Source organism: Epargyreus clarus, unplaced genomic scaffold, assembly GCF_041222505.1.
Source record: "Epargyreus clarus isolate Ecla_fem2 unplaced genomic scaffold, WU_Ecla_fem_2.2 ptg000019l, whole genome shotgun sequence".
NCBI lineage: Eukaryota > Metazoa > Arthropoda > Insecta > Lepidoptera > Hesperiidae > Epargyreus > Epargyreus clarus.
The window spans coordinates 9,253,610-9,269,519 of NW_027332227.1; the positions used below are offsets into that span (position 1 = coordinate 9,253,610).

A 15,910-nucleotide genomic window follows, 5' to 3' on the forward strand; every position below is an offset into this window, starting at 1 on the left:
AATAGTCCACCAAGCTGGCCTAATGAACATTGATAGACGTCGCACACCATTATAATTGTTTTTTTTTATTTATTATTCATCACCGTTAAATCAAGTGATAGTAAATTTCTAATACGCACTTAACCCTTACCATGACGGGGTCTGGGATTTTGGAAATACATACAAAACATTTATGGGGTACTTCAGGTCCCCAGGCGTGACGTTACGTTTCTAGAAATCGCGCGTGTACTTAAGGGTTAACTTAGAAGCGTGCCTGAAATTTGTGCGTCAGACCTCCAGATTGCTAAGTCAAATTTCAAAATGTCCTATACTAGGATATCATTACTTTAAAGAGTACAGAGCAATTTGGTAACATTATCATGGCCCATATTCAATGTATGTGGCAGTTCGTTTAGCTAACGAGCGTAACAAGAGCCCTCAATCCCTCGTACAGCTGCCAGTTGCAGCTCTCTGCGTCCGTTTAACGTCAGGGACACTAACGGAGGGATTGAAAACATTTTTGCAATTGCCTCAGGTATAGTTCGCGTAAAACTAGTCCGCTCTGAATATAGAAATGAATCGCATCGCCATAGCAAATTGTATGGCTACACCTGCTCGCAACAACTTCAGAGCGGACTAACAGGCGCGGACTATACTACACTACGTATTTTTTATTGCGTTGAAGTAGCAAATGTGCATGCAATCTACCTGATGTTTAGTGGCTACTGCAATACTACGGCCCAAGGACAGCGGTAACTAACCCCCGAGAAGATAAGACTCGGCTACAGATGCTTCTACCTTTCCGTCAGAATATAGTATTGCTTAATTCTGCTGTTATCAGGCATAAATACGTATGGCATCGGTGCCGCTGGAGTCAAACCACAGAGGGTCTTAAAAATTTTATCATGGTATTTGAAGGTGGTAGAACCCTTTGTGGTTCGACTCCGGCGGCACCACCGCCACACCTATTTCTACCTAATAACAGCTGTGTTAGGCTGTGTTCCGGTTTGAAGGGTGTGGTAAAGGAGACAGACTTTTCTGAGGCGTTCCAGCTTAGTCCTCAGGGGTAGCGGCGCATCTGTGGCCGACCTCAGGTAGGAATATCTAATCCTATCTGAGGTTGATTACAGATGTCCATGGGCGGCACGAGCCACTTACCATCAGGTGGACTGCATGCTCGTCTTCTACTCCTATATTATAAAAAATAAAAAATAAAAATGTGGCGCCATCTCTTGAAAAATAGCGGGAAGTTGCCGCATCATAATTCAGTATTTAGTGAAATACGAATACGGTCGTAGTAAAATTGTTTATGGTTCATATTTCAGAAGACATTGTACTGTTTGAGTGGTGATTCAGTCAACAGAGTACTCACTACTACTTGAATATACGGCAGACAATTTGGTTAATTAACATACTTATATAAAACTCTAAATACCCGACTGCGGAATATAATGTTTTTCGAGGATGTATGTCGCATACTTTGGTATGCGCTACAGCTCAAACGCATTGACACATTTTAACTTAAGAGGTGTCGTTTAATTCTTCTAATTTGTGAGCTTAAGTTATATTGTTTATGTCAGGTTCTTTTGTTTTATAATATTAATTAAAATATGTCTCTTTACGACATAGTGCTAGTATTAGTAACGTACCTGTGACTTCATCTAAGCACTATAATTAATACTTTATATCATTTATAGGGTTCAGTACACAAATGATAAAACGGAACCCTATTACTAAGACTTCGCCGTCTGCTACAGGGCTCTATCTCTGGAACCGTAATAGGTAGATAGTTTAAATTTTTATATGGTATTTTGCTGCTATAATAGCATATACTGAAAATAAAAAAATAATGAAAATAGGGCTGTACGGAACCATCCGGGCGCGAGTTTGACTCGCATTTGGCTAATTTTATTATTCAACTATAACCTATCCCGTAAAAGTAAAAATAAAGCAAAGCGAATATTTTCAGTATGGTTTTAAAAATATTCTCTAAAAGGTAGCAGTGAGCTAACACGTGAATTCGGCTAACGAGTCAAACGTTTCCTATCTAGAAATCTTGTAAAATAAAACGAACTCTATTGTAATTGAAAGTTCAAACTAGTTAGAGCTAAAAATGTTTAATTAAGCCGGCAAAGTCAATGGTAATTTCAAGATAGTCAGTTATTGACACTTAAAATAATCGATAGCTTTGATGGAGATGCGACACTATTAAATTACTCTATTTATGTATTAGTTGTCGAAAAATAATTTTGTATATATAAATGGCACATCCATTTTATATATTTCTCAGTCGCCTCAAAGGGAAGCTTGAGCTAATTTTTCTTCATGTTTTATCTTTGAGAATATTAAATTGCTAACCTAGATTCCACAAAAGTAGTTTTTTCTTATCACTTATGAAGTCTTTAATAAGATTATATAATTGCGTAGTGTATAAAATGCAGTGTTGAGTGTAGAAATTGGTCTGAATTATTTTGTAAGGAAACTTAAATCCAGCAAATATATACTAATATTATAAAGAGGAAAACTTTGTTTGTTTGTTTGGTTGTAATAAATAGACGCAAAAACTACTGGACCGATTTTAAAAATTCTTTCACCATTCGAAAGCTGCATTATCTACGAGTAACATGGGCTATATTTTATATGAAATATATTTAATAAATACATTTTGAGGCGGTACAAAGTTTACCGGGTCTGCTAGTAACTTATAAGTTTGTTAATAACAGTGATAATACTACTTCTGTACTGTATATTTAGATATGACTAAATTCAACTAATCCATCATCAATTATTATTCGAAAACTAGCAAAAAAAAAAAACAAAAATAAATTTCAATCCAATTTTCCAATCTTGCAAGTGCACGTACAATGTTTTATTGTCTAGTTCACCGTCCATTGTAGGTAGTACAATCCTTAAGGCATGATTGTCTAGAATACGAGAAAACGATTATATAATCCTTACCATTACGGCCAAGACGTGTTCGGTAAATTCACATTGAATTATACTATGCTCTTCGTCAACCCATTAGTGTCTCTGGGCGCAGATCTTCTCTTAAGATCAAAAGGGATTTAGGCCATAATCCAGACGATGACCAAGTACGAATTAGTAGACTTCATACACCTCTGAAAATAACCTGCATTCCACAGATTTATAAAAAAAATATCAAAGGTATTTGAAGTCCACCAATACGCACTTGGCCAGCGCGGTGGACTATGGACTATGACTAATCCTTCTCATTCTGAGAGGAGACCCGTGCCCAGCAGTGGGACAATAATGGGTTGATGATGATGATGATGACCACTGAGAACTTTTTCTATAACACTAAACTTTGTCCTGGCGATGTTGTCTTTCATTCTTAAAAAAATCATTAAGGTATCTGATGTACGCCTGAGATTCGAACCTAGTACTCCAGATTGTGAGGCTGAATTTCCAACCAATAAGTTATCACCGCTTCTTCCTACGCTTACGTTATCAAATTGCATTACTTTATTGGCCATTGTGCGCGAATATCTGAACTCCCACGGACATTTTTATTCCTTTTGTCATCCAATTCTAGTATACCGTCTACAATCTACAAGGCACGTTATGGCAATTCCGACGTATAAAGTTTGAATTTATCTTCCAAAATTTCCAATTTGACCTACATTTGGACCGACCTTGGCAGATTTAACTTTATAAAATGTCACTTAAATAATATAGTGATCAGCCTACGAAACTTTAATTGAGACTTAAACGAAAACTTTGTCTACTTATTATTATATTTTGGGCTCATGAAAATCGTTGGGTCATCGTTGTCATTTTAGAACGAATGTCGACACTTAGTAGGTAGCTGTTAACCATTACACTGGACGGCGTAATAAGCAAACATCAACTCATGACCTCTAAAGTAACGGTATTTGACTGACTGTTAGTATATCTGATGGTACTGCCTGTTTTTAAGTATCCCCAAGTAAATGATCTGTATGGCGTATTGGCTGTAGCTTGCTCCTCCTGACGACTAAGGTATAACGCCTTGTATGTCTCCGACTTAATACGCCATTTGAACTAACATACAATAGTGCTCAAGATTACTGTTCTTAGCTAGAATTATGAATTGTCGACGTAGTCGAGCCTCTAGGGGTTATATCACTTTTCATTTATTCATATCATACTTGAGTCTTGAATTAGTTTCATGATTATCTATTATTATTGTTAGGTTATACTGTAATCGTCAACGGTCGTGTAATTTATATTTGTCAAAAATAATAGCTTTATTATACAAAGTACTTGGCTGTCCTAATGATATCCAAGAAACTGATTATTTAATCTGATTATAGAAAAGTTCTTCAACTCGGGAAGAGTCTTAGCATTTCCAACGACTACTCGCCGGCGATCGATCTCTCAAGCCTCTTATATACAATAGGCACTTTTTATAAAGCCGATACCTCGTTGACGATATTGTTTTATCGAGAACTTTACTATTGTACAATAAAAATTGCATAGAGCAAAAAACAAACGCGAATACCAAGAATAGATTCACTTTGAAACTATTCAGGGCTCTTGCTTGTCAAATTATTGGCTGACATTTAAAAAATCACGAAAAATGTTTTAAGAAAACTTGTTTTTCTTTACAACTCAAAAAGTGCTCGGTAAACTTGCGGACAAATTATTAGGCAAAGAAGTATTGGCAACCATTGACCTAAATATGAAAAAATGAGATAAATGGCAGGCAATAAATCAAGAGGTTGTAAGGGCGGCGGAGTCAACGATTTGTCGTGGAAATAACGATCTGAGTGATGAACACGGCGGCGGCTTTTTGTGAGTCATGAGTAGCGCAAGTGAAGTCATGTCATTTAGCCGAGTTAGATGAAACAATAATTGAAGTAATACAGGTTAGGTCAATATCTATAGAATGATGATAAATACAAGTAGAATACTAATAGACGAACCGCGTGGCGGAGCGGTCACCATGTCGGTCTGACGCGCAGAGGGTCCCGGGTTCGATCTCCGGCCAGACAGAAATCTAAATGATGAATTTAGGTTTGGGTGTTGTGTATTTGTCTCTGCGTGTGTCCATGGCACCCACGATACAGGGAATCCTAGTGTGGGGCTGTGAGTGTAGAAAGCGAAAGCGTTAAGCGTTAATAACTTTTTGTTTGACAGCTATAATTACAGAATTTCGTGTATATATGTGTTTTTTTCGGATGCCGCAAAAATATGCATAGGTGTATTTTTTAATGTAGGTACTTAGATTTTCTGCTAGGAAAATATATTGGGCCGCCTAGTCATAAATTTAGCTAGGTTTAAAGGCCGCAAAGGTCGCAGATTGCCAATGTGCTATTTCGGGTTGCGGTCTATCGGCCTAAAGATAGTTGTACTAAATTCATTTCACAGTTTTTGATATTTTTGGAATTTTTAACCATTCAGTGGCATTTATAAGTGACAGCCCACTCTCACGCGACATTTTCCAAACAGGTACGTAGATATTCAGATTGTGGAGATTATTTTCAGGCAACAAAGTATGATAAAAATAATAGTTATTGTGTCCAAATTGGTGTAAAAAGTCACCATTATAACCAAATTTTTATCTACCGATATCTATCAAATTAAACCAAAAAGATACTGTATTTCTAAAACTAGCTGAGTCGGCAAGGTTTGTACCGCCTCAAAATCTATTTATCAAATATATTTCATATAAATTATAGCCTATGTTACTCGTGGATAATGTAGCTTTCGAATGGTGAAAGAATTTTTAAAATCGGTCCAGTAGTTTTTGAGCCTATTCATTACAAACAAACATACAATCAAAGTCTTCCTCTTTATAATATTAGTACAGAAGTGTAGATATATAATTAGCTTGAAAATTAAATGTCTAAAATTGCAGAAAGTATTCGTAGACATCGTACAAAATAATTTTGCGATCCAAATTCACAAACAGTTGTGCTAGATTATCGGTCAAAGCAAAGGTCGAGAGGTGTTAAGTTATTTCGGAAAAGCATTAGTATAGTGTCTATTTAACCATTTTGGAAACTGTATGTTATGTCATTTTACTCTTCTTATCTTACTTTAGGTACTTAACGAAATAACATAACGATAAAATATGTATATAAAACGCGTCATAGAAATAACACTTTTTGGAAAGCGTTAATATTTTCAGCAATGTGTAGTATATAACAAATATGTTATTTTTGAGCATTTACAGAGTACATTTATTTTTAAATAAAAATTTTGCTTATTTTTAAATAAGCAAAATTTTTATTTAAAAATAAATATATTTTTAAATACGCCAACGCCGTCCAACTCCAAACACGAAACCGACCACTCATCGACCGAAGATTTATCTTAGTGAATCAAAAGATTGAATGGAGAAGAGTGGCGTATACTTATTAGTATATGTAGGTCTGTAGGTTTTTAGCTATATTTTGCTCCACTTTCGTGATGCGTGACGTCACCTACTGTGACGCATCCTTAAAATTTTACTCTCGTCGTCCACGTATCGATAACTAGCTTTTACCTGCGGCTTTACTTGCGGTCGGGGGTTTTTATCTATGCTTCGGGAGTGGTACTTTTTTCAGGGTAATGTCCTTGTATGAACCCGTGACAACGTGTGTACAAAATTTCATGATAAATGGTTATATAGTTAAGTCGTAAAAGCGTAACAAACAAACTCACATCCGCATTTTAATATTAAGTTATGACGGAATTGCCTAAGAAGTTTTCCTTTATTAAATATATTTTTACACAATATACCACAGCAGGTATTATTTTCATCAGCGCTACTTATACAAGTGGCGTTGGGAAAGTGTAAGAAGTTTTAATAAATTAGGCACGGGTCAGTCCCCAGCAAAGTTGAGGTTAGAGAAATAACGGCCTATTTCTGGCGACCAGTTTGTCCATTGTGGGTGGACACAATAAGCAAAACTTTAATTGCAGTGGATTTACGATTAAAGTATTTATACAGGTTGAATATACCTGGATATTTTTTGAAGGTGACCTCTTGCTCTATTTAATGCAATTTTCTGGGTCTACTTTTTTATAAGGCAAATAGATTATTTTTTATAAGCAAACGATCATGTAGTTAACCTTATGATAAATGTTCACTACCTCCAATGGATATCTGCGATCGACTGCATATAAAACAGTAGTCCCAAAGCCGATCACAGGAACAGCCGAATGACGCCGGCGTTCGGCGGAACGGACGACCTGATGACTAACATAATCACCTCATATGTCAACCATGAAGGTGGTAGAACCCTTTGTGGTTCGACTCCGGCGGCACCACCGCCACACCTATTTCTACCTAATAACAGCAGTGGTAGGCGCTGCTGTGTTCCGGTTTGAAGGGTGTGGTAAGGGAGACAGACTTTTCCGAGGCGTTCCAGCTTAGTCCTCAGGGGTAGCGGCGCATCTGTGGCCGACCTCAGGTAGGAATATCTAATCCTATCTGGAGTTGATTACAGATGTCCATGGGCGGCAGTAGCCACTTACCATCAGGTGGACTGCATGCTCGTCTGCTACTCTTATATTATATAAAAAAAAAAAAACCAGCAACATTCCCGAAATGCAAGAACAGTTTCACGTAAGAAATAGGTGTATGGGTGGATTCTCCCTGATCGAATAATACTGGTTCTACGACCGTTCAAATATTTACAACATTTATAAATTTGGATTATGTTCATGTATAACATCTACTATTAGTATATCTATTAGGTTTCACTGTGTCACTTCTCTTCGGTTTGTTAGTACTAACTTTAATGAAGAAAAGGTAAGGTTAGGTTAGGATAGGTTAGGATCGAATAATACTGGTTCTACGACCGTTCAAATATTTACAACAACATTTATAAATTTGGATTATGTTCATGTATAACATCTACTATTAGTATATATATTAGGTTTCACTGTGTCACTTCTCTTCGGTTTGTTAGTACTAATTTTAATGAAGAAAAGGTAAGGTTAGGTTAGGATAGGTTAGGATCGAATAATACTGGTTCTACGACCGTTCAAATATTTACAACAACATTTATAAATTTGGATTATGTTCATGTATAACATCTACTATTAGTATATATATTAGGTTTCACTGTGTCACTTCTCTTCGTTTGTTAGTACTAACTTTAATGAAGAAAAGGTAAGGGCAAAGGTCAGAGGATATTTCAGGAGGCATGTGTAAACACGTGTAACGGTGACGTTTTTAGGGCCATATATGATCTTCCGTTTTTTTCGTCCAAAAATGGAACTCTATTACTATGATTCCACTGTCCGTCTGTCCGTCTATAACAGGGCTTTATCTCTGGAACCGTGTTAAATAGACACTTGATATTTGTATGCTCATTTTAAGCGGAGTAAAAATACTTGTAGGATAATATTGTACGTTTGTAACATTAAGGTTAGGTGCTACTCTACATCACAACTATCAAGTTTCTTATACATGTTAATAAGTCTTTGCGCTTTATCCATTTATCATTACTATTAACTAAGGTTTACTAAGGAACTGTCTATTATACCTAATATATTTTGATAAACATATTTGAATAGTTCTAAATTTACTACAGTAAGAATAGGTACACAAAAGACGTGATGTTTCAAAATATGTGAAGCGAATGTATTAATTGTAATATTTCCTTTTATATTTCAATCACAAAATATACCTTCAGACAATTCGTAAAAGAGGCTAACAATCTGCAAATTGTGGTGTCTCACTTAAAACTGTGGAATTGGTCGGCAGCCAAAATTCACTAATTGTCTTTTGCAGCCACATCTGACATTTAAATTTGTTAAAGTTGGCTTTTTGGCACCTGTTTTTAAGCTGGTAACTTACAATTTTCCACATACGTCTTATCTCAAGGGTTTAAATCAGGGTTTCCCAAACTTATGTCTCCGGTTATGTAACTCTCGATTTTCAAATAAACAACGTACCATTTTGAAACGTACTTTAAAAAAAAACAAAAGTTGTGATAGTTGTAGATGTGTTATCAATTATTGTAATAAGAGCGAATAAACTCCTAAAATTTTTAAACTATTTAATACTATTTTGCAAATATTGGATTCTTGGATTCTAGGAGGATTTTGTTAAATTTGAATCTTATTCGAATTCAGATTTAAGCAGTCATTGTCACGTAAGTTTTGTTTCGTATACTTACAACTAACAAGTAACAGCGTATAATTAACTGGTATACCCCTATGAAAATGCGTACACCACATTTAGAAACTCTGGTATCCAAAAATAATTGTCACCCAAAGATATCATTAGTATTCTATACACGGAACACACAGATAAATTATATATAATTACTATAATGAAGAATCTAATTATTACCGCTACCAATGACAATGGGCAACAGAGACAATAATAGACGAATAAAAACTCTTTAACTCGTTTTATCTTTAAAGAGAACTTTCATTATATCTTTTCATAATGAATACACTATTCTAAAAAGTAAACAAGTGCTTTGGCTAATAGGGCTATTGTAAAATTAATTGGTCAAACTTGACCGTGACAAAATGTTCATTGTGTAACGTATTTAATTAAATTATTACGCTATAAATTGGGTCAGATGTCTCGCTTTTATTTGGCTCGTCGGATGGTTCCTAATACGGCTAATGGTCTTAATTACTACCTCGTTCGTACATGGATAATCGTGTCTATTGGGTCCTCGTCTGCCCTCTAATTTCGTGTTCACACTTTATGGAATGTAATTTTAATTGTTTTCTGCAGAAGATTATCTACCTGTACCCTTAGCGTGAGTTTTTGCGTTTTTACAAAAATGACTGTTTTCGTTTTTTTCGGTTTTGTTTACGTATGTCCCATATATTTCCAATCAGTTCTGATACAATCCGCTAGGGGCGCTGATTGGAAGTATATGGGCAAATACGTAAACAAATACCAAAACAGTCATTTTTGTAAAAACGTAAAAACTACTTTTACTTTTTGTACTTGTATTTTTATTTTTTGTAAAAAGGTTTTTTGTATTTCAGAAATAAAGTTAAGTTAAGTTAAAGAGCAATTATGTGTAAAATTGAAAAAATCATGAGTGTCATTTAAATACTTGGCGCTGATCTATGTTTCATAAAATATCTTAGATCAATAAGAAACAAATTAAAATAAAATGAACTATTCAATAGTGACGTTAGCCGTCAGCATGCCAACCATATTGAGGATTCCTCACTATCATGTCAGCAAAAGTGAGTTGTCGCTAAGAAAAACCATTTTGCCAGCTTTTACGATTACGATTAAATATCGAATGAATACTCTGAAACTACTTCGCTCTACTTCGCTTATGGCACACAAACTTAAACTTGTAGCCTTTTATATACCATATACTAATAATTCGCCAAGTACGAGTCGAACTCGCACATGGAGGCTTCCGTACCACCAAATGTTCATTATTTTTAATTATTTTTATTCATTTTATTATTTTCAACAATACTTAGTTATATGACACCACAATAGATGGCGTTGGGGTGATGATGAATGATACGTAATTTTTTAATAATACCTAAGTATTATTTGCCCCAACGCCATACGCCATTACGGTTCCGTAGATATAGTCCTGTGATAGACGGACAGACAGCGAAGTCTTAGTAATAGGGTTCCGTTTTACGAAAAATTAATACTACCTACCTACTTAACGCATAATGATACTTATTTTATGCCTAACAGAGTGTTAAACGAAAAAGAAGTCAATTAACTTTACTTTTTACTGAAATCCAAATCACGGGAGCGAATAAAAGTGTCAACAAGCTATTCAAACTTTTTAAAAGCTTTCAATCGACGGGGAAAAGGAAATCAACGTGTAATTAATGCGAGGAAACGAGGCTTAAAAATGAAATAAAAATTCATTTTAATGGAGATTAGTAGCGAGCTACGATCTTCTATAACAAATTTTATTAAATATTTATTGAGTTAATATTAATTTTATATTAAGTCACAATTTATATTTATAGACTTGTCTGATGCGGTAGTGTGTGAAAATAATTTTAAATAAAAACTAGCTGATACGGCAAACATTGTGTTACCATATAAATAAAAAAATGTTAAGTGTGAACAACCCTTATCACTTAGGGGTATGAAAAATAGATTGTAGCCGATTCTCAGACCTACTGAATATGCATATTTGGTGAAATTTGGTGAAATCGGTAAAGCCGTTTCGAAAGAGTACGGTAACTAACATTGTGACACGGGAATTTTATATATAAGATATAAATGAAACAAGTACCGTACAGTTTAGTGAAATATAATAAAATTACAAATTAAAATAAATAAAAAAAATACAAATTTAAAATCTAATCAGAATGAATAAATAAAACAAAACAAAAGTATAATGACAAAATGAAAAGAGCCGTACTTGATTCATTGCATTTATTATGACTCTATGTTCCATTATCTCGTTTCTATACGAAATCTTTATTATATTTTGTAGGACCTTCACACATTTTCCCGAAAAAGAGGGAAGTGAGTTCCCTTTTTTCGCGAGTTGAAAACACGGCCTCTAGCGACTTATGATTGACGTTAATTAAAGAAACATGCCTCACAATCTCAGGCAAAACGTTCACGTTCTCTCTTTATTTCGAATGCTACAGCCTTAATTGTAACAAACTGTGATATCTTTATGTAAAATTGTATTACTCTAGTGGTTTCAAATTCGACCTCTCAGTCAAGGACGAGGTTCGAATTATAGCCACACACAGTTATGTATGTATTATAAAATTATTATCATTCGCTTCAACAGTGAAGGATAAAATCGTGGGAAAACTTGCACGCCTGATCTATCCTAAAAAATGTTCTCAAAGGTGTGTCAGGTCAACCCTATGGCCTAATCCGTTTCTTACAACCAAGAGGTGACCCGTGCCCCGCCGTGGGACAGAACGTGGTGAGATGTGCTAATATTTAAAACTCAATTAGTATTTAAATAAGATAAAGATATCTACCATATCTTTTGCCGTTTATTGCACTCAAAGTAAATTATAAGAACCACGTCGTAGCGCTAGCTCAATGTTCTACGACATTTCAAACTAAAATTAACTACAAACTTAAGTTATGAGCATATTAATGAATTGCTGTAACTAAGAAACTTCATGGAGACGTCAAAGAAGGTTGGCGTTTCACATTATGTATGCGTGACCTTTCAACTAGCAGGTTGATACTATAATGTACTATATCATGCATGACAACGCATGCCGTTGGCCCGGCTGCTTGCATTATTAAAGAGGACCGTGCGCAGAAAACGTTACCTTTTAAATTTAATGTCCGCTTCTAAAACTTAGTAAACTCCAGGGAAACGTTTCTCAGGCTCGAATTAAGCACTAACAATGTTAACTTATATTATTTCCTCTGGGACGCCTATTGTCTTAAACAAAATCCGTCAAAGTTCGCGCAACAATAATAAAATGTGTTTTAAACAATTGTTTCCGTTTCATGTTTACTTACTCTTTGAAACGCGATTACTTCCAAATGTCAAGACGTAGGCGAAATGTTAAAGTTATTATTACGGACCATTCATTCATACACAAAGTTAAGTTGAAATTTTGGGTTAACAATAATATGCTTAAAATTTTCCTACTTTGGATACCTGTTTGATATAAACTTCATTCAATCAAATTACTTGTAATTGTTTAACATAAATAGCAGACATAACTCAGTGGATGATATGAAGCTTAAAAATAATTAACTAAAAAGAGAGCCTATATGTCACTCAAACAATTTAGAGGAATTCGTCAGCCGTTTGGGCTGCTGGCGTGCCAAACATTGAAACACCTACCCACTGAATTATAGCATTCGATCTAAAAACCATTACCCTCAGCAACCGCGAAAAAATTTCATCTTTCTTACTTTTAGAATAAATTGATGCGAAGACATTGCCCCGACAAACATGGCTTCCTGTGTTTGCGTTGAAGCAACGACAATTACTGATCATTTTCCGTTCTCATGTAGCGGTAGAGATGGCCTATTTTCATTCACTAGTTGCTGTGCACAATTAATTACTTATTTTCCATCTATTGAATAAGAAAAATAATATAATGAAAATGATCAAATAAACAAAAATGGAATTTCAATAATAGTATTTGGTAAGAATTATATAATACCTACAATGAACTATGCTAATAAACGAAACAATGGGGTAAAAATATATATTAAGTACTTATTTAAATGTATATAAAATTTGTAGCAATGTTTAATCCATGAAGTTTCAACATAAACTAATTTAAATGTTACTCATATTCTACTTACATCAAGAATATTTATATTAATTCTTATAGACATTACTTCCCATTTCTGCTCTGTACATAAAAGGACCCTATCCTATCCAGCCTAGCATCTACGAGATCATTTAAATTAATGTCCTTAACGACTTAATGGCCTGTAACCATTGTTTTAAACTGCCGAATGGATACGACAGCATTTGGTTATCAGGGAATCAGCTGCGATCTGACCTTTACGACCTATTAAGGCCGTGACCCATTCCTAGTAAAGATCTAGGTCGAAGCTTACGCAAGCAACTTATTTGCAATTTTATTTTATTTACAGCGCACGAGTACCAGCCTGTGGGGTGAGTGGATGGGCGTGATACATGGCGACGAAATGGAATATGTATTCGGGCATCCCTTGAACATGTCGCTGCAGTATCACACAAGGGAACGTGACTTAGCCGCCCACATTATGCAGTCATTTACCAGATTCGCGCTAACTGGGTGAGTAACGCTTGTGTTCTTCATGTTAACGAGTTCAAGCAGGGACATCAGAATTTGGCTTTATTCTTGTATGTTCCTTGATATATAGGATCGTTAGCAAAATTACATAGTCTTGTTAGGAAGATTTTAGGCGTAATACCGTATCGACTGCGGTCTTAATATGCAGAAAAAGACGCTTTCTACGCTCACAGTCCAACACCAGGATTCCCTGTGTTTTGGGTATCATGGACACACATGAAGACAAATACACTAACATCTAGACCCGGAACAGATATCCAAATACATTCAGATATCTGCCTGGCCGGGAAACGAACCCGAAACCGTCTGCGCATCAGACCGGTATGATGTCCACTCTGACACACCTCTGTCAAAGCAACCCGATGTACAGGATAGTGCTATACCGTAAACCACAGTCAAACAAGAACGAACAAAAAAAACGAAGTTGTGAATAAAAAACCGTGCGAGTCAGAAAATTAGGTCTTTCCTGCTTTATGATTAACGGAAGCTGTCGTTCATTCAAATATTGGCAGAGCTCTTTACCTTGGCTTTGTGCTGTAATTGGAATTACCGCGGTTATTTCATAAAGAGTTTACGTAAACTCGTTGAAAATTGTGAACGTAATCAGCTTTAAGCGTAATTCATGCAGCCCTATTATTGCATATTACGCAATATTATTATTATGTAGTTACACGTGTATAATATACACTTTATTATATTATAATAAAGTGTAATAAAGTGTAACGCATTTAATACAAAGAGCAATTTTACTACAAAAATTGCTTAAAATTATAGTATTGCTCAAAATCTTGACAACCAAATGTTCCTTTTTTGTCGCGGATTTAAAGAAAACGTTTTTATTCTTGGTTTAAGATGCTGTTTATAATTTATATATTCTTTTTGTGCGCGTGCATTAAGTAGACTCCATCCAAGATTTATTAAAAGCTGACTTCTAAATCCCTTTTTGTACTTATGCTAATGGAGCGTTTTACTTTGAATTACTAATCATATTTTCCATTTCATGTGTATTTTTTTGTCTTGCACTTATTTTTAGTTGAATATTTTATTTTTACTACTACGAGTCCAACAGTATATAGGTTGACTTCACACGTGTTACCTCTGATGACTGTTAAATTCTTTTCTATAAATAAGTTTGTTTTATGATATACCCAGTGCTGTTGTAAAATAGAAATAGGTATGGTAATTAAACTGTCGCAGTGAATCACAGAAAGTTTATTCTACTTTGAACCGTTTCGCCTTTTATTATAGAAAATAGCGAATGAATTAAACATTACATATTCACATTTTGAAGATTACAAGTAGTGTTTATAATAAAATTAGTACACGCGTTTTATGTGTCACCTTACATCAAAAGTTTTTAAAGATTTATTCTTATAGATGGATAATTTTCCCTTTGTGCCTTTGTGTGTATTTTAAAGGGCCCTTGTGCCTGTGTGTGACCTTATGTTGGAACAGTGTAATATTATTCTATTATTATTTCTTAAAACGAAAATTTAAAATTTTGACACTTCATTAGAACTCCGTTCTACGCTGTAGGTGCTCCTAATCATATACCTTAAAGTGTGTATTTTCTTAGATGGCACAATTTTTTTACAGAAAGCCCCACAAGCCTGACGAGAAATGGCCTTTGTACTCCAGGACGTCTCCCCACTACTACACATTCACTGCTGATGGTACCAGCGGACCGGCGGGGCCTCGTGGACCCAGGGCCTCTGCTTGCGCCTTTTGGAATGACTTCCTGAATAAGCTCAACGGTCTGAACTCTCAAGGCATAACCCTTTCACCCTACCCTATAGATGTTGTCGTGTTATTAGATGTCGTTGTCCTTGTGTGTGTTCGATTATTTTTGTAGTTAGTGCAACTGCCTCTACCAGATGTGTGACAATTCTTTTTCATAACATTGAAATAGCCATTACCACATGGTGATGACAGCCGCCTATCGACATTTGTAAACAACTTCATTTAGGACAGGGATTCTACCGAGAGTCCATAAGGGGTATGTTGCAATTCCTAAGGACGAAGATGGTGGTTTCATAATGTAAGCCAGCGTCCACCACCACCATTTTTTAAGGTGGTAGAACCTTATGTAGTCCGAGTCCGGCGGCATCACCGTCACTCCTATTTCTGCCTCATAACAGCAGTGTTAAGTGCTGCTGTGGTCTGGTTTGAAGGGTGTATTAAGGGAGACATACTTTTCTAGCTTAGTCCTCAGGGGTAGCGGCGCATCTGTGGCCGACCTCAGGTAGGA

The 15,910-nt window shown here is 35.5% G+C and overlaps 1 protein-coding gene across 1 annotated transcript in view; it reads left to right on the top strand.

Moving 5' to 3' along the window:
* The window catches only part of ace2 (acetylcholinesterase type 2), a 29,922-nt gene that overhangs the window by 10,580 nt on the left and 3,432 nt on the right, over positions 1 to 15,910 (top strand). The window contains exons 4-5 of the mRNA XM_073084024.1: positions 13,481 to 13,644; positions 15,259 to 15,416. Coding sequence (XP_072940125.1) covers positions 13,481 to 13,644; positions 15,259 to 15,416 — 322 coding nt within the window. The remainder of the gene's footprint in view (positions 1 to 13,480; positions 13,645 to 15,258; positions 15,417 to 15,910) is intronic.